Genomic DNA, 27,010 nt, shown 5'->3' with positions numbered 1-27,010 from the left:
AAATTGTTTGTTTTTTTTTTTACTGAGTACTTTAGTTTTTACTTTTTACTGAGTACTTAAGTTAATGTAGTGTTGCAATTTCAGTGTTACTTTTTTTGTAATGTGCTTGTTAGTGGATGGCATATGTGCTTGTTGCTTTAAGGTTACTCAGGTGTTACACTGGGTTTTGTTATCTTCTAAAATTGCTTTTCAGCTGATTGCATATGTGCAAGTTTTAAATGGCTGTGTTGATTTTGCAAAATTGTGCAATCTAAACTAAGAAAATGTTTGGTGTATCTGAAGTAGTTATTACACTATAAAGTAGCCATGACCTGTGCTTAAAGAAACCAAATCTACCAGCAAGCCTCAAAGAATAGACTTTACTGTCACAAGAGACAATAGATTAAAAAAGGAGAGAGAGTCAGAAATTCTTGTTGATAAGGGATTTTTTTGTGCTCCATACTATTTAAGGATATTGAAGCAAAATAGCACACTAGACTCAGTCTTGTGGAATAAAGACTAGTCTTGCCAGAGCAGCATTGATTAATATTAAATTGGTAGATTTAAAGAGCTGCTTACTTTTAATGTATTTAACTCTTGATGTGCTCTTACATCAACTGCTTGTTACCTTGGAAGAAGTAGCTGCTGTGTCTTCATTGGTGTAAGTGATCATCTTGGACACAACTGCTGTAAGTTCCTCAGGCTCTTACTTGGAGAGATTCTTACAGCCATATACTGCTCCTAATGGTGTGCTGAAGATACAAAAGACAATTAAACCTCCCACTCTCTGCTCTCTCTAAATTATCTTCCCTTGAGGCAGTTTCTGCAGCCTGACCTAGACCATGGTTTTGACCAGCAGCTGATCTTAGTGCTGCAGCTTCAAGGCTGCAGAACATGGTGAAAAAAATTATCTGTTTTTTCCTGTCTGAAGTTGTAAGAAGCCAAAGAAAAGAATAGGCAGTTGCATAAGCTCTGAAAAATAGTTCCAAGTCTCAAAGTTTGAACTTGCTAATTAGGAGTTCATGATTCTGTATTAAATCAAGATGTCATTAGATACTATTAAGAAAAAGTTAGTGAAATGGACCTGTGACTGTGGTTGCATGTTAATAGTTGTGAAAACTTACACTGGAGTTACACCTCTGCAGAAGGAAGACGAGGAGATTGCTCTTTGCCATCCCTAAGAGCTGTATGTCCATGTGAGAGAGCTTTCCACTTGTGCAAGCTGTCCCAGCATAGCTCAGTAATTCAGTATGTGATAGGACTGTCAGGATATCCAGGAGCTGTAGATCCTTCAGCTTCCCAGGTTGTGCATGCTGTACAGGACATAGTTCCCCATTGTGGAAAAAGAATCACAGCATTCCAGTGTTTTCTCTTACAAGCAAAATCAAGAGACACTAGACAGCTTTTTGTAACAAATACCAGATTAATAGATATGAAATTATAAATTAATTTGCTTCATTTATAGTTTGTCTACTGGTTTGAAGTAGTAGGGCATTATTAGCAGCAAAATGGTGCTTTTTATTGTCTTTTGGGATTCTTGAAGGTACTGTACTATCTAGCACTTTTGGAATTTGTTGGAGTTCAGAGTGTACATATTCTGTGCAGCTCAGGCAAAGAAGAAGGCTAAATCTTTGTGTGAACTTGAAAATGCATTATAGCAATTGAAAGTATCCAAATTCAACATCTTTTTCTTTACAGCTGAAGAACATTCCTCCCTATGGATATATATACCATAAACAGTTGCAGTCACTGCTTAGACAGTGTGGGCAGGTAAAATCTATTTCCTACAATGGATCAAGGTGAGTGTAAAATAAAGTATCCTGCCTTATGTTCTAGTTACAAATCCAGTAATCAATTTCTTTTGCAGGGATGTACTGACAGATTTAATTACTTTCCTCTCTTTGGAATCAGTAACTTACTTTTAATGTATCAGAGCTAAAAAGGTGGTTTTGAAGTCTGATGTGCATTGGTTGGAATAACATTAGATAAGCTAGCTCAGGTAGAGCCTTCTGGTTTGTCTCTTCTGTTCTCTGACAGTGGGCCTTAATTGCAACTCATCTGTCTGTATTTATTTCTGTCTGTTATGCTGAATTTAGCTCGTTTGTACAGTCTGATGGCTTTTTTGAGCTGATAATCTGACTAATTTCAGCCTGTGACTGCCTGAAGTTGAATTCATATAACCCTTCTTACTCCTTTTCCAACCTGTAATGCCTTCCTTATTCACATATATTTTCAAATCCTATTTGCATTAAATTTAGCATGTGCTGGTGATAATGTTAGAAATCTTTCTTATCACCATCATAATTAAAGTTTTAAGGTACATAAAAGCAGAGCCTGTGAGGAACCTACCTTTTACTGTTTGCTGGCCTGCTAAGATAAAGACAGGGAGAAAAAAATTTCCCTTTTTTTTTTTTTTTTTTGGCAAACAGGGCTTTTGTGGAGTTCTCCCGTAATCCAAAGGAGGTTTTTAAGGTTCTTCCTGAAGTGTATTTGGCAGTCAAGATGTCACAGCTGAAGATTCCTTTTGAGCTGTGTGTTCATCATCCAGAGGATATCAGAAGGCAAGTGGAAGGTGCAGCAGCTGCAGGTTTGGAATTTCTAAGGTAATTGTATTGCATCTGTAAAATGTGTTCCTTTGCAGCAAAATGAGGTTTGCTGGATTTGGTGGGAATTTCCTTGGAAGTGTCACCAAGGAAAAAATGTTAGGTTCAAAAAAGAGATGTAAACTTTATCTGAGCAGTATGTTTTTGCAGGGCTAGAAATAAGGTGATTGTTTTAAGTATTTCTTTATAGTTAAAGGTATTTTGCTGTTCAAGAGAATTCCAAATATGCAGTCATCTTTCCCCCCTCACCCCAAAGTTCTAGTCCATTTTCCTTTGGCATATGAAAATATGGGTGTACACAGTTATTTCTGTTCCTGACAGAGACAGTGTGGGGATTGCAATAACCAAAGTAAATAAGGAGTAGCATTTGGGGACAAAAAACAAAGGGAGAGAGACAGAGCTTAACAGAAGTGGGGGAACATAAGGGCATGAGGTGTTACAACATAATAGGAAATAATGCTGAGAAATGCTGTGTATTGAGTCTGTTTGGTCCACATGTGCTTTTGCTCTGAAAATCTGGCATGTTTGTCCCAGTGTTATTCCATGCTGTGCTTCTGAGCTTCAGGTCATACAAGTGACCTGATAAAATGGCTCCTGATTAGTCTGCAGCCATTTCAGTGTTTTAAATTAAGAAATCTAGAATAGGAAGGCAGGAATGAACTGAGGAGGTTAAAGTACAGGTGAGTATCTTATTTCCAGTTGATTGTGCTTAGCTTTTAATAAAACATTTTAGCACCTTTACTCTTAAAATCTTTGTGAAAATTGATTCTTGAGGAACTGAAGTCTCCTAGGCTGAAAAGACTTAAAGTTCTTATCTTTTGTCAAGTAAAAGGAATATTTTTTTAATATATATATATATATATATATTTATATATATATATATATTTATATATTTATATATTTATATATATAATTTGCTGAATTTATGTTTGTGGTTTTGTATACTGTATTTTTTTAAAAAAAGCTTAGAAGAAAATGCCGTCACTAAAAACCTCTCTACTTAATCCTAATTTTTTTTCAATTTCTAATAAAGTGATGGCAGAGTTGTGCCCTGGTGTGTATTTTTCTGTGTTTGGTTATATTGCAGTTGAAACAGTTACTCTGAAGTAATTTGGTTCTGTGTGGTCATTTTGCATTCTAATTGAATTGATGTATTTCTAAATAAAAGTAATTAAGTACATAAATGTGCCCTGGGGATACCTTGGGAAGCAAAGATGAAAGCAAAAAAATTCATCCTCTTGAATTCTCCCTTGTGAGTGAAATATTTAGCATCTTCATTCCATTTTAGAGTAAATGTGGATTGTCAGAAGCAGACAGTGGAGCCTGTGAAAATCTTATTTGGTGATGTACAAATGTCAAAGATGATCCCAAGTCGTTTTCTGTCCATCAGGGTAACAGAGGTAGGAATGTTATATATAAGTAGGTCATATCTAATAATTAGTATCTAGACAGCTGAGCAGAAATTAATATCTGACAAGCTTATGTTAAAAAATTGGGTACTGATAATATTTTTAGTGCAGAGGTGTCTGTAAGAAGCGTGGGGAATATTCTTGGTCTTATTTTTAGTAGTTCTTTGTTAAACAGTACTCACATGTTTGCAGTTCACAAAATTTGTGGGATTTGCTGGCAGTAAATATTAGCTGGAAGTAGACATAAATGTAAAGAGGATTAATGGAAGAGGTAAAATACTTTTGTAAACTATAAAAATGAAAAGCGAAAGGTGTTTGGGCCATTTACTTTGTTATTAACTGCCAGTTTTCATCAGAAAATGTACATATGAGAAATGAGATTAATTAATGTTAGTATATGCTCATTCAGAAAAAATATTTCATTCATAGAAGTGTATTGGGGGAAATTCTATGTATATACAAATATTTGAAATCTGAAGCTGAGATTTTTAAATCTTGTGTTAGCTATCATCTTCAATAATTGAGTAATAGCAATATATATGCTGCTGAAATCGAAATAATAAAAACATTCAAACCACTCAGCTAGGGGAAATAAGATTAATTATTAAAAGAGCTTTGGTTAGTAGTGGCATGTTTTGCAAGTGGAGGAAAGAATATTTTCCTCCTTTTAGTCAGCTAAATCTCTTGGATGAAAAATGTGAATAAATTTGATCAGACCCATTGCAATCACTTGGCTGTCTATGCTAGTTCTTGTTTAATAGGTGAGCTTTAATTATTGTAAATAAAGATGGTTTTTTATCACAAGCATTCAGTATAAAGTCTGAACAGACATTTCAAAAGATGACTTGCTTTATTTAATTGGCTTTAAATAGGGGTATGTTTTCACCAGTTCACTCAGGTATGGCTCATCAGAGCAGTGGCACTGCTGATGGGGTGGCACACGTAGCTGACTGGTATTCTGTCACTAATAAAAAAAGGTGCACCAAATCTCTGCACCTGTCTAGTCTACTGTCTGTCTTGTATTTTCTGTATGTTAACGTGGTTTAGGAAAATGAAACCAGTCCCTGTATTTTAGTAATGCTTATTTCAGAATCTGTTCAGATGAAAAGTGTGTTGCAGTAGTGCAGAAAATAAACATTTTCAAAAAAACCTGAATTATGAGACAGAAATTCTGCTACATTGTTGCAGTGTGTGAACTGTTGTGTCAGGAGTAGGAGTGTTTTCATGTATTTTGCACATATGTGGTTTGTATTTGATGTAGAAGAAAAATACAAAATTTGTTGCTGTTTAATTTTTATTCTTGCAGGTCGTAGAAGTTGGACACTTCTGGGGTTACAGGACAGATGAAAAAAACACAGCTGTACTCCGGGCTCTAAGTGCTGAAATTGACTATCAGAACCTGATGGATTTAGCTGTGCCTCCGTGTGTAGATGTGCTTTGTCTGGCACCATTCACTTACCTGGGAAAGAGAGGATACTACAGAGCTCATGTTCTGTATATTCATGGGGATCTTGCTGAGGTAATGTGCTGTGTCATATTGAATTGGTAGCCCATAATTGGGTTAACAGTCTTGGAGCTTTGCTGCCTGTTTTTTTATATATTTTTTCTACAAAACACTCTGGCCAGAATAGATTAATTCATTTCTTTTACAGAACACGAGAATTTTCAGTATTAAATTGAGAAGCTCCTGCAGAACAAAGTAAAATAAAGACTAAAACCTCCAGTGAATCTGAAAACATGGCTTTTTTTTTTGGAATGGTGTTTATGCTGTTGAGTTCTATGTCATCAACAAATGCATCTGAATATTTTGGCTCTTTGTGCTAATATGCGTAATGGAAATCAGTGCCACAGTTCAAGACTGGTGTTGATTTTCAGGCCAATATTTTTCAGCAGTTTTAGGACAGATTTTAAATTTTTTTTAAGATTGGCCTTTGAATTCCTTTTATTTCTTAACCTGTCTGGGTGTCACTACTATAGAGTTAATACTGAATATTGTCATGGTTTAAAGTCATGAAAAACGAGTGAATAGTAGTGCTAATCTCATCACTTTCTCATTGAATTTATAAACAGTCACTGAATACATGTTCACATTTGCTTAGTTAGAAGCAGTTTTTGGTCCTGTCTCTCACTGAAGAAGTAAGGTTACACAGATCTGAATGTGGGGAGAGAATTTGGAGTCTTTCAGAGAAGCTTGCCTTTTCTAGATTAGTGGATTATTTGCATTACAAGCAGATATTTACACCAAGGGATCACATAATAGATGTGATAGAATTTGACATATTATTTTTGATATGACTTCATTTGCATGCTTTCTAGACTTTGAATTTACTTCCATGTGACTTGGTAAGATTTGTGTTGTACTGTAATTTTTAAACTCAAGTCGTGACTTTTCTTGCTACTAAAGGTAGCACTTCTAATGTAGTGGAATCTTGGCAAATACTCTTGATTCTTTTTCTAGGTATTTTTTGTGGATTATGGCAATAGATCAGAAGTGCCTTTAAATAAACTGAAAGAGATTCCAAGGTGTCTTCAAGGGCTTCCTTTCCAGGTAGGGGTGATGCTGTTGGCTGTGGCTTGCTGATGTTTTTGTGTCTGGCCTAGCAAACAGGACTGAACTTCAAGTCAGGATGCTTTTCAGAATAATACTTAAATAATACATATTTTGCTGCTGGAAGTACTTTCAAATCACCTTCACTAATAAAATTCCAGAGGTGTGTGTACTTACAGAGCAGAAATTCTTGTTGTAATTTAACTACATTGTATTTAATTGTAGAGGAATTCTGATTTTGTAAAGCTGTGGGGTTTTTTCGTGCTGCTTTGCTGTTCTCTGAACTGCTGGCTTTCCTGGGATCTTTTCAGATGGATTTCTGTTGATGATTACATATGAGTGTTATAGATCTAGTGATCTTTTGACACAAATTAGAGGGATTTTATAGCTAGTTTTTCAGAGAAATAATTCTCTTGAGCTATATTACAAATTAAGTAACTATGCCTTAATTGTAGTTCAGTTTTTCAGTGCTCACTCAGATATTTTTAAGCTAATAGAAATAGTTGTGTCATACTAATTGTATTTTCAGAAGCATTTAAGGATGAAAATTAGAAATGGACCAACAGAAATAAGATTAGATCTTGACAGGGCTAGTTCTGTTTTGTTTTCTTTAGCAATTAATGTAAAAAAATAATTTTGGCAAGAAGCATCCTTTCTCATATTTTCTGCACACATACTAAATGGAAATGTATTTCTGCTTCAGGCCTGATCTTTTAATGACTAGCTAGAAAAAACCCAGGGTTTCTGCTGTAAATTCATTCAAAGACATAATTACAGGTAGTGATTGTGGACATGGGAACTTAATTACTCTTGCCTGCCAGGGACAGAGGAGCCATAGTGGTCTTACCAAGTTTTCTGTTACCTTAGTTGAAAACTGTTGTAGACTGAAGTTTTTTCTAGACAAGACATCTCTGTGCTCTTTAAGATTTCATTGTGAATAGTGAATTGCTACCAAATTATCCTTTATGCACTATTTGCTCTGACTCCTTAGCAACTATGTACTATATTGAAGAGATATGAGCTGTCAGTGCTGGCAGTGATGGAGTAGGAATTTTGCCAGTAGCTTACAGCAGCTGTAGGAGTTAACATAAGTTGCTGAGAGACTGAAATATTTCCTTGCTGGCTCTCTAGTCAGGCGAGCGCTGTTTCTGATATTTCTGCTCTAGGCTTTAGAGTTCAAGATCTGCAAGATGTGTCCCTCTGCCAGATCCCTGGTGTGTGGGGAGCCGTGGAGCTGCAGTGCCAGCCAGAGATTTGCCTCTCTGGTCAGTGGCTGCACTCTGCTGGTGGAGGTTTATTCCCTGGTGCACGGCGTCCTGCACGTGGACGTGTTCCGGCACTTGGGCCGCCGGGGCCTGGTGAACATTCGGGATGTGCTCATCGAGGAGCGTCACGCTGAGCTGGCAGAGGAGTCACACGAGTCACAGGTATGTCCTGACTGAGCTGCTGCTGTCTTGCTCTCATTTATTCAGTTCTGGCTGTCCTGAGAAGCTGAGCTGCAGCTTGACTAGTGGCAAGGTTAGTACTTGAATAGGGCGCTGTATTTTGATGTGTGTGCATAATGCATATTGAGCTGTTGGCCAAAGGCATTGCTGCTTTGAGACCCCTTATGCAAAAGATGTTTCCTGGGAAATTATTTCCTCAGTTGAAGTGCTCCAGTCTGACTTGAAACTCTGAAAAACTGTAATTGCTTCATAGTTTTAGCTCTCTTCCATTTTGGTGTTTATATAATCTGAAAGGTCATCAGAACATTGTTTTTTGTCTTTGTATATGAGTATTTCTTTGTGTAGGACCTTCTCTGTAAAATTTCTGAAGAAATAATTGTTCAAGGCTTTTAACACTTCCACTATTTTGTAGCAAAGCCACGATTTGCTCAAGGAATTGTTTTTGGATGGAGCAAAGAAAGAAGAGCAAGTGCCCGTATCTGCAAGACAGGAAGAAAAGCATCTGATTGAAAGATTGTTGAACTGCTTTTCTGAAAAGAAATCTGATGCACCAACCCATAAGGTAACTTGAGTGGTGATTTTGGCCTGTCACCACATGACCCTGCTTCTCACATGTTAGAATGGAGATGAGGGCTGAAAGTACCACAAATAACAAAGCTCTATTTGATGCATTTCTTAGGGCATTTCATTCATTCCACTTTCTGTTGGTAGAAAGCCATAGTGTGACCACTGTTTCAAACTGGTCTGCTGCAGATCTGAACAGAGTTTTAAAGTACAGCCTGAGAGCTGAGTGATCCTGCTCTTCTAATAAGGCAGCACTTTGAACTCAGGCAGAACAGAGTTAAAATTGAACAGCTGAATGCAGTGTTTCCCTACATGGTAGTTTTCATTATATAGCAAAAGAGCAAGTTTACAACCCTATCAGTTTTTCAGAAAATCTAAACATGGTTTTTTCTGTACACAGTGTTTGATTCTTCATCAGCTAGTGATAGGTAAGCAGCTGGGATAGGTGCATCAGTGAGCACTCCAGTAACTGATGGTAATGATGCTTTTCCTATGCCAGTGGCAAACTTGGAAATGTGTTTTGAGCTATCTAGTCACTAATAAGTTGGACTGTAAAACAGGAAGATGTGTGTCCTGATCTGCATTGTGATTACAAGTTAGGCCTCATCTACATTCTGATTATTTTTCCATTTCAGATGTGACAAAATTTCAGGCTTTAAAGCACCTAACCATGTTCCATTTATCCACAGGAGTAATCCTGTGTAATGGCCCACTTCATAAAGTGAGATAATTTCAAGATTAAAGACTTCATAATGTAAATAAAATTACCTGATTTTCTTCAATTATCTATGAACTCTGAACTTTTGTTTTTAAGCAAGAGGACAGTCATGAATCTGCAGCACCTGTGAAAATACTTAATTTTAATTAAGTGCCTCAGCAAGCAAAGTTTGCTTTAGATGAGTGAAATGGAAGTGCCATATTACCAATTTAGCAGCTCAGTGTTGCTCAGTACATGCTGAAATGTGTTTGGCTTTAATTTATGAAGCATTTAGATTTGAAGAGATCCGGGTGCTGGCCAACTTGAATGTCTCTCTCTCCTTTTTTTTTTTTTTTGAAGGTAACAGTTTTTGGTCCATTCAGTCCTTACCAGTTGAAATGCTACAGTCTGACCAAAATATCCCAGTTCAGGTATGAGAAGACTTTTATTGGGAAGTATAGTCATGTTCTTACCTTTTATTTTCAATATATAAACTAGGCAAAAACCACCTAGTTACTCCAACAGATTTTTTTGCGAATTTTTATTCATTGAAAAGACTGAAGGAGTCAAGCTTAAATTGCATTAATACACATGCTATTGCGATTTTAAATCTTAGAGTAGTTTTAAGGTACATTATTGTCTCATAGAGAGATTATTTATTAACTGTCATTTAAATCTGCTAACAGTAAGCAGCTATTCTGAGATTTTGTTGTGAATTTAAAATGTTTTTTTAACTTACATGTTTTTATGAGTATTGGAGATTTTTATTGTTGAAAATATTTCTTCCCCAGAAATGTTTTCATCCATAAGGAGAGCATAAACTCCATTGTTGTCCATGATGGTGCAGAAGATCCCTTTCAGCAGTTCTTGGTCGCCACTGATATATCAGTAACTGCAGCTGGTAATGCCTAATAAAAACATTTGGATGGTTTCTCTAGACTGTTGGTTTTATATGAGTAGTTCTATGAGTAAATATGTCACTGTAGTTCTGTGTTAAATCTTTTTGAGGTTTCATTTTTATTAAATGCTCCTTAGAGTTACTTGAATTTTTTTTCCTTTTGGTGCCAGGGTGTGTGATTTTAGGGGAAACGTCTTTGATGCCTCCTATTCATGGCCTGCTTGCACTCCTCAGTATGCTGTTTGCTCCTGCAATAGAACTCAGGTATTTGTGCATTTCAAAGTGATGGCTCTTTTATTATTTTCTTTAGGATCCTCACAAATTTTTGACAGATGTTATTTATTTGCTTTTAGCATTTTATGTATTCTCTTCCTGTTTTTTTTTTTTTTTTTTTTTTTTTGAGTTTTAGTAAAGTATGTAGGTAAAATAACTTGTTCATGAACTTAGGAATTGGTGTGCAGAGTCTCCTCTCATGAATAAGGCATTACAGCTCCTGACAGTTGTGCTGGAAGCCTGGGAAGATGGAATGGTGAATTGGGAATGTTTAATCTACATGAAGAGAGGAACTTGCATAATTTTTTGTAAAAGCTGAGTTCGGCAGTGGCATCACTGTTGTGTTTTCTTGAATTTTTGGTATTTGCAGACTTTCATTTCAAAGTAGTGAAGCTTGCTTTCCCTTATTAAGCTTTTGTATAATTTTTTGGTAAGTTTTATGAGGATATGTTTTTATAACCAGAGCTTCAGTTTTGTATCATCACTGTATATTTTAAAAACCAGTATGACTGAGTGTGAATGCCTCTCAGTTGTTTTAGCTTCTTTCAAACCCGTGTCTTGCTTTGCATGGCTTAGACAAATTGATTTTAGTCTGTCTTCATAAGAGTTTTGTTTCTTCGTATCTTGGTGAAACTGTTTTCTTTCTTTTCATGTAGAGTTGATAAAAGTGGGAAGTATTTTACTGGTGTTCTGTGTGGTTTGGGCTGGAGTCAGACATCTGGGGCTCCACTGTTTCCAGCAAATGATATGGAGGTGACATTTGATGTGCATTTTGGACTGGAAGATATAACAGAGGTAAAACTTGAGTAAGAATTTTCCCTACAGTAGGAATTCAGTAGAAGTCAGTGCATCTGAGCTTGTTGCTGTTAGTGTTAATAGAAAGGCTTGTTTGGACTGGGGGGTTTGGGTTTTTTTGTAGTTCTGTTTGTTGGGTTTTTTTTGGTTTTGTTGGTTCAGGTTTTTCAATGTGCTCCCTTTTTATAATCTTGAATTTTTATCAGGAGAAGCAGTTGCCCCCTCCCTACACTCAGAATAAATAAGATACTGTAGAATGTTACACACTTTTCAAAATACAATCATCAATTTTGTATTATCTGGAAGTCAGTGCTTACTAGTTTTGTTTTAGGATTGTCATAGCTTTTAACTGACAAGCAGAGCACTGCTGCTATGCAGGCTTCAGTTTGATCTTACAGCTCTCATAAGTCATCTGTATGGAGCTACATCTCAGAGCAGATCAGCCAGACAAACAGTAAAGCCCCTGCACTCCTCATTACTGCCTTCTGCAGCTCAGAGAGTGAGGTCTGTCAGAGGGAGCCATGTACACAACCTGTGCAGTGCAGGACAGTGGCTGTGTTTGACACTGCCTGGCACAGTGAAGGACGTGCCCTGGTTAGATCTGTGTGTGAAGCAGGTGCTTGGGGTGGTTCCTGAAGGTTTTCCAGGGACACAGGGGACATGCTGTTGCACACATCTGTGAGCTGTTATTTTCTGAAAGCACTGATCTGGGTGTGCTGGCTGTATTGATGATGCCTTAGCCAGAGTAACACCAAGCTGCTGTATATGTGAAAAATAATGGACAGAGAGAGAAAATGCTTAAAACTTTCATTGAAGGAATTCTGCTTTGGAAAAAGTCCAGGCAAGTGGTAGCCTGTATGTCTTCTGGCATATCTTAGTAACCTTAAAAATTGTGATACCAGGTGGCTGAAATATTAACATCACTGACCACCAGAGGTGCAGCTGCAGGAAGAAGCATTTCTGAAACTTCAGATGTTTTTACTTATGGAAATACTATTCCAGTTGAAGTTCAGTCATGTGGATGCCACAACCACCTTCATGTCAGTGTAATATGATACAGACCTTATGCTAGTTTAAAGTGCTTTATGTTCTGTAACTGGTGTTTTACAGATAAACAGTCTGAGGACAGCCATGAATAAGCTGCTCTGTGAGCAGGCATTGCATTCTGGACAGGAGCAAGTGGCACAGCTGCAGGAGGATATTCGTCAGAGGCTTCTATGGTAATCATTTTGTAGAAATAAGATCTATTTTGCTGAGTCTCAGCAAAAATGAGTGATTGCTTGAAGCATAGCTCGGGCTTTGGAAAAATAATATCTGCTCTCATTTAATGATGCATTTCATTTATTTTGTTTATTTATAAAGCAGTATGCTAAACAACCTTAGACTTCTTGTGGAAGTACTGGTTTTTCAGGGAAGCCAAATCACTTAAGAGTCATAAAACCTAGACTGTAAAACCTGTTCTACAGGATATCAGCTCTTATGTATCCTTGTTTTTTGCACCCAGGACAAAGCTAATGGAGTCCTATGGCATAACAGTGCAGAAATATTTAGAATTCTTTCTTCCTGTACATTAAATTTGAATAATGTGGGCTCCCTTTCCTTCCTCAGCAGATCTGTGCAGAATAGGTGTTGGCCAAGTGAATTGGAAGTCTCAGGCAAATTTAGGAACTGAAGTAGGGCCGCCTGCCTTTTTTCACTGCAAGCCTCCCTTCTTCTTGGAAGTGAAGCAGTGGTTCTGAAAAGACCATTGTGATTCAGTGCAGCCACCCTGGGGAATTTTTCAGCTTATACTTTGGGAGAAGGAGTGCAGTGAAATATCCCAGAACAGCTTCTTCTGTCTGTTGCTGCTGAGCATAATGTGAAAAACCTTCCCTTGTTTGTACACTAAGCAGAATTTTAGTGCTGTCTGTATCATCAGGAGAATTTTCTCATCCTGACCTGGCTCTCCACTAAACTATAACTTTTATCAGCCTCCTCTGTAAGAAATAAGACCTTTTTTTGCCAATAGAGCTTTGCTGAAGTAACTGCATGATGTCACAGTTAGGCAGTTCATTGTGCTGATAAAGATCAGAACCCTGTTCTTACCCAGGGTTATCAGAATGATTATCAGAGCAGCTGTTCATGCTGATTTTTCAGGTCTTCCTTGGTTTTGAAAGTATGTGCTCTCTTATCTGTGGAAAAAACCCTATTAAATTGCCTAAAGTTAAAAGCAGACACCCATACTTCCTATTTCCAAAACTCCAAATAAAATTTGGGTGCATTCCATAGTGAATTAACAACTCAGCCTTAACTTTTGAGGCACTAGAAATGAAATTAAAAGAGCACAAGCAATGGAGAAGTCAAGGAATGTGGATAGGCAGAAAGAGGCAAAGCCACAACCCCTGTCTGGAGGTGACTGTGACAGTAACAGCTCATGCTGGGACATCAACACTTCCATGCTGAATTGAAGGCACTAAAATGTCACTGCTATTTGTTCAGACATGTGAATACTCACTACAGTTTGGGCACCTATTTTGGGCTGATTGTTCAGACATCTCCAGCCAGCTGGGAGGGGAAGGGTCAGACCTTGGCACAGGTCCTGGGCACCGACGTGTTCCCAGCTCAGTCAGCGCCACTGCCTGACTCGGTCACTCATCTGCCCCAGGCTTTTTGTCTTCAGGATTTTTTACCTTTCTGTGGTAGCCTTTTCTGTCCTAGAATTTTTGTACATTTATTGATTGTCTTCCAAATATCCTACAGATATTTTTATTTAAATTTTTATTTTATATTATTCTTGTGTGTTTTTATTTGAAGTAATAAACGGTCTGATTATTGTAATGATTTCTTCTTTTCACTTGTGTAAAATCTTTCTTGGTTTTGATTTTTTTTTTCCAATTGTACTTTGTGTTGTGGAAAAAACATTTATTAATTCAATTACATAGGTAAAAATTTAGCCTGAACAGTCTTTCATAACTGTTTTCAATTTTTCAAAAGCTAATTGTATTTACAACATGTCACCACTACTTAAGACTAAAATCAGTTTTTGAAAAACACATCTAGACAGAATTAATTAATGTCTACTACTGTTGTACTTTGCACAGCTTGAGGAAATAACTGGAGCAGACAGACAATCTATAGTAATTGAGTTGTCATGCAAAACAAAATACCCTAAAAATAGCTGTATTATACATTCTAGTGAGTAAGCATACATAAAATGTAAAGAATAAATTATAGTTGCAAATTCTAGTGCTTTGTAAAAAAAGAATCTCATTATCTTCCTTAGAAGAAGATACATTGTGATACTTGATATGTCCCTGTGAAAATTTCTATTTTGACTTATTCCACTGGATGGGCAAAGTACAGAGAAGTGAAAAATCAGACTAGATTAAGAGGGAAATTTAGGATTCCCTTTAGCACAGACACCTTATAAACACCTGGTTGTATCTCATATTAAAAAATCCTTTGTAATTAACCAAATACAAGTGTATTTCTCAAGGCTGTATTTATGTAATTTCAGTTTAATCTGCAAATCAAAGCCTCGAAACATAATTGATCCTACCTGGTATGAGAAGCCATATGCATGGAATCAGGTAAGGGTATAAATTTTAAAGTTGTTGCGGGGTGGGGGTTTTTTTGTGTGTGTGGTGTTGTTTGTTTTTGGTGGGGTTTTTTTGTGGGTTTTTTTTTTTTGTTTGTTTGTTTGGTTGGTTGGTTTTTGGTGTTTTTTGTGGTTTTTTTTGCTTTGTTTTGTTTTGTTTTTTGGGGGGGTTCTGTTTGTTTTTTGGTTTTTAGGAGGATTTTTTTTTTGTTGGTTTGGTTTTTTCATATGTTTGGTTTTGTTTTTGTTTTTGGTGTTTTGTTTTTCTGGGGTTTTGTGGAGTTTTTTGTTGGTTGGTTGGTTTTTTGAGGAGTTTGAGTACTCCAGTTATTTAGGAGTTTTGAAAGGGTTATTGAATTTGAAGATACCGAAAGCACTGTAGGGTTAAATTTAAAGCATAAGAACTTCTATTTTATGTAATAACTTCTGGCTCTTGTTACCCTGTTTTTGTAGAGTCTGTTCAGTAGTTGGGTGGCTTGGTTTTTTTAATTTTGTGTATATAAACATTGAGTATTTTTAAACAGAACTCTCCATGGTTTTAAGGTGAGAAAGATTGTAAAGCTAACTTCACATTCGTTGGAAGTAAAAATTTTCTATTTTCTCTGTTAAGCAGCTGTAGCTACATTTTCCTGAATGCAGTGCATTTTAGATTTTAGTTTTGTTTTGGGTTGCTGTGGTTTGAGGTGGCTTTTCCTTTCTAGGCAGACAGAAACGTGGCTTGTTTTAGAACAAATGTGGTGGGGTCAGCAGGAGGGCAGTTTCAGTTTTCTCAAGACCAGGAGGGTTTCATGAGAGAACTCTCCTAGCTTCCCACTCCATTAGAAATCTTACCTTTCTTTCTGTAAGGGCCTCTGCAGGCCACTGGATTTCTTGAAGAACAAGTAGAGTTTCTTAATTAAAAAGGGGGTGAGGAATTAGTGAGTGCAGGAGTAAATGTGCTACACACACCCTCCCTGTGCCTCTCCCACCCTGCAGCCTGTAAAGGAGGGGTTTGGGTCACCCTTGAAGAGAGGGACAACAGAGAACAAACACCAAGGGCACTTATTTCTAAAAGGCATTTTTTAGAGTGTGTTGTGATATACTGCCTTAGGCCAAAGTGTTTCTATTTTCATATTTCAAATCAAGTTATCCTTGGATTTAGGAAGATAAAATACTCACTTCTGCTGGTGTTTATCTTTTATAACAAGCTAATGTGTAGGCCTTGGATCAGGATTTTCTCCACTGCATCTGAAGAATCCCAGGACATCTTATATCATAAAATACTGCCTGTAATGCTTTAGAATTGATTGTGGAATAGTGTTCTAAAATCATGGCAAACCATGAGATAAAGCATTTTGTAGCCCTGGATCTTTTGTTGCAGTGTGTGGCACAGAACTGAAATTCGTGTATGATTTAAAACTCAGAACTCTTCAAGACATTTTCTTAGCTGTGTTATATAGGAAAACATTAAGAATGCATTCTGACTTTCATCTTGCTTCTTTTGGCTAGGTGGATTCTCAGTGTATTATTGACGAGTCTGAAAAGCAGCATGAAAGAGGAAATCTTGTTTATCAACTCCACAAGCTTGTTTTGTTGAATGATTAAGTATTTCTAGAAGTCTTTCAGAGGATGAGGTATTATTAGTCTAAAAATTAGTTCTGTCTTGTATGCATGTTTTGCAAGACTGTTCCTTAAGATGAGTACAAGTGTACTGAAATACAGTTTGGAAAATGTTCCTGTGTTTCTGAAAAAGCTGAGGTTTGCTAGCCTAGAGCAGACAAGTTCAGTCATAAATGAAACTGATGTAAATCAGGATGCAATTTTCATTTTAATAGTACTTTTGAACAGGTTTATCACAAGGTACCTGAAAGAAGAAGCAACTCTAAGCTTAGTTGTTCATTTTCTGTCTCAAAATTCATAAATTAAGGGGCATGGCTTTTTTCTGTAATTGCAAATTGCATTTTCCTGTTTTCTTTTTTATTAGTTCTTAAAAAAAATATGCAACAAAGGGAGTTGGGGTTTTCCTTAACCAAGAAATAGAAGTCAGAAGATGCTGATGATCTAAATTATGTTCTGATCCAAACTTTATCTTCATATACTGGATACAGTCTTTTTGTTAATTTTTTTGTGCAGCAAAACATAACGTGATTTATATTCCTGTATGGCAGAAGAATGCTTTTGAATTACCGATTCATGGCACTTTGTTTCATCCTTTCAACTTACTTTTGCCTGGGAGATCTTTAGCCCTAAAAATGAGGTCAATGGTTTCAGAATAAATGCAGAAATTAAATAAAATGGTTTTGTCTCTTCTTTGTGTGCTCATGCTTAAGAAAAGCTTAATTTAGTTATTAAAGGTATATGATTGCATTCATGAAATACATGAATACAGAAACAATATGAATACAGAAACTCATTTTCACTGTTCACTCAATGATTGGGAGGTCATGTAATATCCAGTCATTCTCTGAAGGACAGACAATCAGTGGTCACTATAAAGAAGGGGCAGATTTTTGGAAAATAAGGCGATGCTTAGAATAAGAAATTTTACTAAGCTATAATTAAATAGAGGGATGACTGTCTAACAGGCAATTTCGGTGGAAGAGTGTTTCTCAGCCAAGTGTTGTACATCAATTAAGTGTTCCTGTTAAACACCTTCAGGGGCAAGTGGATCAGGCAGGATTTCAGATCTCGCTTTTGTCTATTAACGATGGGAGTTTCCGTAGGAAAAGGAAACTTGGCAACACACAAAGGCATGAGAAAAATAAAGGGATTCATTCCACATAAGCAACAGGCAATTTTTTTTTTTTTTTAAATTTTCACACTCTTGTTTTTTCTCCCATGTGTGGGTCTGTGTGTGTGACTGTGCTGCCACCAGGTGGGGGCTGCTGTGATAAAGGACAGAACAGCCCTGAAGGAAGCTCAGCATCCTTCAAGTCAGCCTTGCTAGGGATGATGTTTATTTGCAGATGAATCTATATAGTACTAACTTTTAAAAAGGAGCTGCTGTATTTTATAGTTTGATTTAGGATTCAACAGCATTGCAAAGTCACTTGAACAAGTTTAAGGTAAGTGGCTTCAGGATTTCCTCTCAAAGGGTAATAGTATGTCACACTGGAGAAAGTATTGTAAACTAGGAGCATCCTTGTGATTGTGAACCCGATCCCTCTCAGCTTTGTGGCTTTTGGGGGCTACTTCCATAAACAAAAGGCCATGACTACTTGTCAAGATTTGCTTTATCTCCAGGTGCTCACCAACATTTAGCAGAATGAGACTTCAATTACCATAATTTTCTCTATTTCTTCATTGAGCTTAAGGTGGAAATACTTTATAATTGATCAGATTAATGCTCTTAAATTCCTCCAATAATAATGCCTAACTGACAAACTGTACTGACAGGTTCTTCTGGAATCTGAAACACTGTGCATTGACTATTATTCATAATTCCCCCCACAGCTGCAGTGGTACCTGATAGCAGTTTTAAATCAAAAGGAGATTTTTTGCCATTCCATGTAGTTTTTTCATTATTTTTAATTAATTTAAGAATTTGCTGCCATGGGCTCTAGTGGATATCAAATATTTAAACAAACAGAAAAATTAACTGGAACTCCAGGGAAGGCAGATCCTATAATAACTGTTAAAATTGAGAAACTTGACCTCCCTGTCTTACTGAATTTCAGAACCTCAGAAAATATACTTTTCAAAAATTGAAAACAGTTGTGAAAAAATGTGTATTTTTATTGTTGCCAAACTGTTTCCTTATGACAGGTATGTAAGTGGAAAATAATGAATCCTTTTACAAAGAAGTTACTGTGGTTCCTCAACTGATTCTTGGCAGTGCTGCAGAGTACTTGCTCTGTTCTTCCAAGAGAATCACATTGTCAGGATGAACACCAAAAGGGAAAAGGCTATAACACACTTGGGAATTTTACCATTCCTTCCACAAAAAGGGTGTGTGTAGGGATTAGGGTGCTTTGAATGCACACAGCTGAGTCCTGCTGAGCCTGTGGCCACTTGCACCGTGGCAGCTGTGCTCTCTGCAGGGAGTGCAAGTGGGGAAATCAAGGTGAGAGTGCATGTCAGTGTGAAGTGATCCATTTCCAGAAAAAACAGGACTGTACTTCTTTAGCTGCGTGGAATTTTAGGAGGTACAGATGAATGCATGTAAATCCTGCTTTGACCTTTCCTAGCAGTGTTTTGTTGCTGTTTTTGAGCTACCTGTTCTGAAAACCTGCACTGTGGATTTTACAGGGCAATGAGGAAACAGTTATCAGGGAATGCAAGGCCAGAGATGGAATTTGAGTAATGAAGGGATGGTGACTTGATGGGCCACAATGAGTGCAGTCTCAACAGGTTAAATTAAATGCCAGTCTACACTGAAGTGTTGGAAAAACAGCCACATGAATTAGGATACATTATGGATCATGGTATAAAGCAGGATACAGGTGTTGGCATAGACTGTGCTGGAGTTACACTGGCCTGGCCAAGTTGTTGGTGTGTTTTTCAAGGGCCAGAGTAACACGGAGCAGGGTTTGTCTACTTCATAGAAAGGGATAGAACTGAACAGAAAAATAAAAACCCACCATCAGTGTATAGTTTGATTTGGAGTTTGTGTGGAAGAACCTTGAGAAAAGCAGATGAAACTCTGAAGAGGTAAATAAATTAAAGAAACCTGAGGCAAAGATTGTATGTCTGAGATACACATTAATCCTCCAAAGGAGTGTTGAAGGAAGAGGCAAGCTCTGAGCTGATCTGGTGAATCTGTAGGAAGATAAATTGCTCTTTTCTTAGTCACTGAGCTACATGGGTAGGAGTATTTGTCATCCCTGTCTGATGCTCCTATATTTAGCTTTCACTCAAGCTCCAGGAGTGTCTGTCTAATCTCCCCAATCTGTGACTTAAATGCCTTGGGGAAACCAAGGTGGCTGTTCCCTCTGCTGAAAGAGCTGCAGGACAAGGACAGGACCTTCCTAGGGATCCCCCCTTCAAGGGAAGAGAGTCACCCCCTTAACATGGCTGTGACTGATGGGAAATCCTGGCAGATGTTTTTTGGCACATGGATGAGTTTGTGGTTGTTTCTCGATCCCAGGGCAAGAGACCAGAGGGCTGAGCTTGGGTGCTGGCCCTCAGTGAGGGGTACTGATGCTCACTGCTGCTTCTGCCATCAGACTGGGGAGAGGGCAGTGGGTTGAGGTGAGCTGGCCAGGAGTGAGCTGCACACACCACGAGCTGTCCTGAGGGGTCATGGTTTTCACTCCTTCACCCCAGCAATTCCCTCCCTCACAGGGAGGCACCCTGGGGAAAGAGAGAAGTGGGGCTGCCACTGGGTTCAGGGGAAGGAGGGAGGTGAAGTGTGTGGTTGAAATGCTGGAATTCATTTCCTTCTGTGCTCCAAAAAGTGAAGATGCTGCCTTCTGCTCTGAAAAACTGCAATCAAAACTTCTTCACTCATGGTGAGATGAGTTTGTGACTTTTTCATTTCATGGTTATGAAACTTGTTTTCTCTCTGGGCTAATCAGAGGGATGAGCCCCAGGTGCTCCACAAACACACCAGTGTGATGGTTTTCTTTGCCCCTCCTGTATTTGTTCTTCATGCCATGTGGAGAACCATGGAGGAGTTTTAAGTATATCACTTTTCTCATTTTGTTTTCTTCCTAAACACAGCATACAACACCCAGGGGTACCTTTCTCTGTACTTGAAGAAGGAACAGTACAGCTGTTGGCAGTATTTCAACATTTACAAAGCTCACTCTTCTCTTTTTGCTCTGTTAATAGCAAAAATTTGGAGTGCATAATCAGGACCAGCACAGAGGATACATATCCACCTGGGGTTTTTTTCATCTGTCTTTAATAAGGGCAGAAAGGCCACATTTAAAAGACAGGAAAGTACATAAGATTTTATTAAAATTCTTGATGCAGACAGTATCTTCCACAGCACATATTTCAAGAGATCACAGAACATAGCTGCAGGGAGTTCCTCTCTAGTTGAAGATGTTAGCTCTGTCTTGAACTAGTTTCGCTTGGGCTTGACAGCAGTTAGACAAACACCCTCCTCCTGCCAAACTGCCAGGTAAGATGGGAATTGAACAGGCACACTTTACATCTGATTATTTTACATGTTCTCTAAGGAATAGATATTGCTTGAATTTTATTTATAAAGGAGAAGGACGTAGAAGATACGCTGGGAAAAAAACACAAAGTGATTGCTGCTGATAGCAATTCCTAAAACTAGAGTATTTTCTGAAGCTTATACATTTGTAGTGATGCTCCATAGGATGTCAGTGCTGCAGGATGAGGAAGGGAAGCACAGTCCCTGGTACCTTGGGAGCTTCCAGAGGGTATGTGAGTGCTTCTGGAAGGAACATTTCACATTTCAAATGGATGCTTTCAGCTGAAGGACAGGAACAACAGCAGAACAATCCGTCTAGAGCTGGGTGTACAGCAACAGCGTTGTAAAGCATCATAGCCCAGACTGGAATCAGAAGGGAGAGGACTTCTTTCTTGTATATTTCCTCTGTGCTTATGTTTGAGAAAACATTCCCTGATGTTATTATCTTTATTTTCATATTAAAATGCAAATGTTTGTCTTAATTTTACTGCAGCCAGTGTTCGCGTTACTCTTTTTCAATTTATTTGAACGGAGACAGTTCTTAATTTTTTTCCTGTTTCTCTCCTATAACAATATAGTCTCATGTGATTGTTTGTCAACTATAAATCCAGTTACATTTAATTAAGCTCTTCTAGAGCAGTTTCACACAGCTCCCGTATTTATCTCATGCTAAGTATTGACCTACAGTCAACTTGAGTTGGCTCCCTTTTGGTAAAAGCTTTCCCAGGTCAGGACCATTTCAATAACTAGTTTTTATATAATCTGAACTGGTTTTTGTCTGAAGTAAATGAAGAAGCTACTACAATTTTTTTTGAAACATAGGGAGATAATGATTTAGGGCCACATTATCTGCTCCAAGAAGCAGTTAAGTGCCTGTAGTTTGCAATAAAGTATTTTTATTCAATAATTTTTTCTCTACAGTCTCTCTAAACACAGGAAGGATTATCTGTGCAGTCCCCTCATATGCATTACTGTTTGATGCATGTAGTGTGATCTGATAGTAGAAGACTTGGTCAGAATAGCCAAGTGTTGGAGATACTGGACATGGTCTTCAGTTCTCTTGTTCTTTATTTAGTGCTGGAGATTAAAAGGCGATATATTGTGTATTTTAGCTTTTTGTGGATTAGTGGTTTATGGGATTGGAATAAAAAGGAACCATTGGGCTGGAGAGGCTTTTGGCACTAGCAGGCATTTCCAGAAAAATGACCTTTGACTTGTTTGGTTTTCTCATAGATACTCAAAGAATGTTAGAGGCTGAAGGAAATTTGTCTAGGACTACATTACAAAGGCAGCTGCCAGGTGGTTTTCTATCATTTAGTGTCAGGAAAAATTGATGTGAGGTAGGAGAGGACTTGAAATTAGCAATTCTGCTTTTATTGCAGTTCATAGGAAGGCTATTATTCTCTTGGATATAGCAAAGAAGCCACAATTGACAATGTACCCCTTCTGTTTCACAGAATTTGAGAGCTACAAGATGGTTGAAAATTTACTTGCTAAACAAGTGAGGAGATCTTAGAGCAGCAAAGCAACTTCCTGGCTCCCTGCTTACTCCCAGTTCTTAACAGCTTGGTGTGATGGCTGTCATATTGTTCTAATAATTGTTATTGTAATTTAGGCTCAGCTAGTACACTGAGTTATTTGGGTTGGTATTTTGACTGAGTTTGAACAGAACTGATGAGCTAAGAAACTCATGAACCAGCATAATAAACACCACACAGGGAAAAATAAAAAGTGTGATTAGGACAGCTATGAATAGAAGAAAAGGAACACTGCCTCCCAGTCTGTTCCTTGGGTGTGATTTCCCCAGAGCAGGGAGGAAGAACATCAGCAAGGTGAGATCACTGTGCCCAAGGGCACAGCAGCCAGGCATTTTTGGAGTTGATGAGTGAAGTGTGAGCTAAGCAGGCTGGAGAACCAAGGAAACAGGCCAGAGGCTACAGCATTCTTACTGTTTTGGGGGAGTGGTGGTGAATAAAATACAATCCCAAAAATCATCTGGGTGGGGTCCGCAGAATTGGACCAGTGATGTAGACCTCAGTGGATGGAAACACTCTCCTGTGGAGAGCAGTGTCTTCTCCAAACCACCTCAGTGCAGGTTTGCTAGTGCAGCTTGGCCATCAGACTGCTAGGAAAACTCTAAGAAGATATATCTGACCTGCTGTTCAAAATCTATTACAAGTTCCACACATCAGAACTTCCTCTTGGGCCAGAAGTACTGCAGGTGGACTGTTCTGACCTCATCAGTCTGCAGGTTTCTGTCCTCCACCCTGGCTTCCTGCTGATAAGCTGGCGTGTGGGTCATGCCACAATCTTGTGTCCTCCCTGAGGCTGAGCACAGCACGTGCTTTATTAACTCAAACTCCTGGTACTTGTTGCTGTTTTCTACTTGTGTGTCAGGATGGGTTTTACAAGTTTTGTCTCATTTCCTAAAGCCTTAAAAAGCATTCTAAGTTTATCTTGCCTGCAGTCTCTGTGTGGCCTGAGGCACATGCTGCACTTCAGTGCTCATGTACACTGCCTTCTTCCAGTGGTGTTTTCCCCTCTTGATTCCAGATCACTTCCCCTACTTTGCCTGAGGCCATTCTCAGCCTGCCCTTGCCAGTGCCTACATCCTGGTGCCAGGCTGTGCTCCTGAGCACCAGGTACAGGATCTTTTGCCAGCTCACAGCCCAGAGGTGAAGGAGAGGTAACTGCAGAAATTTCTCCTTGCTGAGTCACTTCTCTGCTGCTCTTGGCTTGTCTGGTCTGGAGTGGCACGTTCTGTGTCATCTCAGTGGCATGTTTTGTTGTCATGGGTGGTTTCTCTAGAGCTACAACTCCAAGGATGAGATGGGAGCATTTTTTGGTCACATGGTCACAAGGCCTTCTCAGTGCCTCCCCAGCCAACACAGCCAGCTTTGAGATGCAATTTCCCTGTTTCCAGAATGATCATCAGGGCTGCACAGAGCCCAGGCCTCAGTTTTCTGGCAGAACTAAAAAATGGCAAGGATTAACAATCTGAAGCCTGAAGAAAAGCAGGGATGGCCAGCCTCTCTTGCAATGTGGTGCATCTCCTAATTCTGCTACCACTTAATGTCCTATTAGGATTTGTCTCAGCATTTGCACGGGTGTTTCAGCAACTGAGTGTTTCTATGAGAAAGTTTCTTGACAGCTACGTCAGAAATGCAATTCCAGCGGATTCACTGCCTTTTAGCACAGAAATACCTCCATGCCATTGCCATCTCAGTGGGCCCTTGGCTGGGCAGAAAAGTTTTAGTCCCATCCACCCCTCAAAGAAAGGGGAGTTAAACTTGTGCAGCCCAGTGTAAAAGTTCAGCAGCATCTGCATCCCATCCTTGTATCCCTTGTCACTGTAATCTGTGACTCATGGGACTGCAGGCACAGCATGAACTCTGACCTGGGTATTCTGTCAGCAGATCAAACCAGAACTAAAAATTCCATAAAATCAAATAAAAACCTCAGTGGTTTTTTAGCTCATGGTGAACAACTGTGAATGCTGGATGTGCACCATGCCTCTCAGGAAACGCTGATTGTTACTATATTATTATTAACCACTAATTACTAAATAATTTTTTGCAACTAGGTGTCTATCTTCTAGATAACTGAATTCAGTAAATAAGATTAATCTTTCCTCTCAGGTATATTAATTGACATGTAACTGCCAAAAAAAAAAAAAATCCAACAAATTAGTGATTTAGTTGAGTATATAAAGTAGAATGTTGCTTGGGTATTTTTCCAGTCCAAAGACCTAATACCTTGATTAGATATTAACACTGCTCTCTCCTCACCACTGAGCCAGTTGCATAGTCAGAGAAGGCTGTCAGGTTGATCAAGTGTGATAAATCTGTGGTGACTACTCCTGACTGCCTGTTTGACCTTCATATGTCTGGAAATAGCTTCCAGATCTATTTGCTCCACCACTTCCAGGGACTCAGGTGAGGCTGACCAGCCTCTAGTTTTCCATCTTCTCTTCTTCCCATTCTTGAAGTTAGAAGTGCCATTTGCTTTCTTCCTCTTCTCAAGAACCTTCCTCTTCATTGCCATGATCTTTCAAAGGTTATCAAGTGTCCTCAAGTTCCATCAACCAGTTCCCTCAGCTCTTGTGAGTGCCACCCATTAGGTTCCAGGGTTCCAGGGACTTGTCAGGGTCTGGTTAATTTAAATACTCCTTAGCCTGGTCCTTCTCCAGTGACAGGAAGTCTTCCTTGCCTTGCATCGTACAATGGCCTCAAGTGCCTGGGGTTCTAAAGGCAAATACAACCAGTAAGGACTGAGAAAAAGGCGGCATTGTCAGCTTTCCCATGTCCTTTGTCACCAAGTGTCCTGCCTTGGCCCTACCTTTTCCCTAGTCAGCCTTTGGCTGCTAAGTTACCTTAGAAACCTTTCTTGTTGAACCTTCATATCCCTCTGTAAATTCAATTTCAGGTAAGCCTTGCCTTTCATAACATACCTGCATATTCTGACAGTATCTCTAAATTGTTCCTGGGCACCTGTCCCTTCTGCCACCTCTTGAACACTTGTTGTGCTTAATTCTTACCTGGAGTTCCTTGTTCATCCATCCTCTGCTTGATCTCTTACTTGTTGAAAGGGACAGTTCTTGAGATGAGAGAAGGTGATCCTCAAAAATGGGTCAAAAATATATGGAGGTTTCTTAAGAGCTTCATTATTTTTGATGGATGATCTAGCTAGGCAGTCACTTCAGCTGTTGTGAAACAACATAAAGGTTTACCAGAGCTTCCAGAATGCCTGCAGGAAGACTATGTGTAGGACTTGATTTTGAGACAGCAGTTAGCTGTGAGAGATCTCACAATTGGTCACACACAACAATGTTTTCCTTTCTCAGGATCAAATGAACTCCACAAATCTTGGTTTTAGAGAAGAGGATCTCACCTCTGGTTAGCAAGCTGCAGTAGTTTCTCTAAACATAATTCTGTTCACTCTGGCCATCATCTGTGTGACTCTTTAACAGCCCTTTGTCTCACCCAGTTCTCACTCTGGGCACATCAGCGTTCAGCAGCAGGAGGTGGTCACTGTAAATGAGCCTGGGACGCCTGACCACAGGTCAAGCAAGGCAGAGCCTGTTGGGACTGCACTGACTGTGGCCCATCAAGTCACCATCCCTTCACTACTCAAATTCCATCTCTGACCTTCCTTTTCCTAGTAGTTCAATTCTCTCTCAGCACTGTTAACAAAAGCTCTTGTAAAATCTACGGGTAAGCTTTTGGAATAGATGCCAACAGCAACACAACACTGCTAGGAAAGGTCAAAGCAGGATTTACATGCACTCATCTGTACCTCCTAAAATTCCACGCAGCTAAAGAAGGACAGTCCTGTTTTTTCTGGAAATGGATCACTTCACACTGACATGCACTCTCACCTTGATTTCCCCACTTGCACTCCCTGCAGAGAGCACAGCTGCCACGGTGCAAGTGGCCACAGGCTCAGCAGGACTCAGCTGTGTGCATTCAAAGCACCCTAATCCCTACACACACCCTTTTTGTGGAAGGAATGGTAAAATTCCCAAGTGTGTTATAGCCTTTTCCCTTTTGCTGTTCATCCTGACAGTGTGATTCTCTTGGAAGAACAGAGCAAGTACTCTGCAGCACTGCCAAGAATCAGTTGAGGAACCAGGGGTGACATTTCCCTCATCTTTTGGCAACCTCTGAGCCCAGGGGGTATCAGCTGGCACAGCTGACAGATGCTGGGTCTAGGTTGCTGGCACTTAGAAAAGAAGGAAAGACAGAGGCTGAAGCTCCAAAGGAATTTGGGCACTCCAGGCACCACCTGCCTTGGAAGGGTCTCCCTCTCCTGAGACCCTCAGCAATTTCATTTCTGTTCCCCAGCTCCTCTTTCAGCCTCATGCAGGATGCTTTATGGGTGGCCCTTATGATGAAGGTCCTGAGCAGAGCCTTGAAGCTTTGCTACATGGTCAGTCTCTGCCCAATCCTCACCTGCCTTCCCCCTTCACCTCTTTCAAGCACCAGCTCAGGAGCAAAGTGATACTTTCTTGCTGCCTTCTTTGTTTTTCATAATTTTCCTGGTCTTCAGCACTCCTCTGTGTTTAAACATTATTTTCTGCCACCATCTACCCATGGCACAACCAAAAACCATTCCAGCTCCCAGATGCTCTCCCAGGT

At 39.0% G+C, this 27,010-nt stretch overlaps 1 protein-coding gene across 1 annotated transcript in view; it reads left to right on the top strand.

The window, feature by feature from the left end:
• The window catches only part of TDRD9 (tudor domain containing 9), a gene marked incomplete at both ends in the record, with an annotated part of 68,152 nt that extends 51,780 nt beyond the window's left edge, over positions 1-16,372 (top strand). The window contains 14 exons of the mRNA XM_084207992.1: positions 1,678-1,778; positions 2,409-2,582; positions 3,871-3,982; positions 5,298-5,510; positions 6,450-6,539; positions 7,706-7,966; positions 8,397-8,546; positions 9,606-9,676; positions 10,037-10,146; positions 10,314-10,407; positions 11,073-11,211; positions 12,322-12,431; positions 14,708-14,780; positions 16,277-16,372. Coding sequence (XP_084064118.1) covers positions 1,678-1,778; positions 2,409-2,582; positions 3,871-3,982; positions 5,298-5,510; positions 6,450-6,539; positions 7,706-7,966; positions 8,397-8,546; positions 9,606-9,676; positions 10,037-10,146; positions 10,314-10,407; positions 11,073-11,211; positions 12,322-12,431; positions 14,708-14,780; positions 16,277-16,372 — 1,794 coding nt within the window. The remainder of the gene's footprint in view (positions 1-1,677; positions 1,779-2,408; positions 2,583-3,870; positions 3,983-5,297; positions 5,511-6,449; positions 6,540-7,705; positions 7,967-8,396; positions 8,547-9,605; positions 9,677-10,036; positions 10,147-10,313; positions 10,408-11,072; positions 11,212-12,321; positions 12,432-14,707; positions 14,781-16,276) is intronic.
• Positions 16,373-27,010: the final 10,638 nt, after the last annotated feature.

The sequence above is a fragment of the Fringilla coelebs genome (genome assembly GCF_963513975.1).
Source record: "Fringilla coelebs genome assembly, chromosome: 6".
Taxonomy (NCBI): Eukaryota; Metazoa; Chordata; class Aves; order Passeriformes; family Fringillidae; genus Fringilla; species Fringilla coelebs.
The sequence above is the reverse complement of the archived record's forward strand: the minus strand, read 5'-3'. Positions and strand labels throughout refer to the sequence as shown.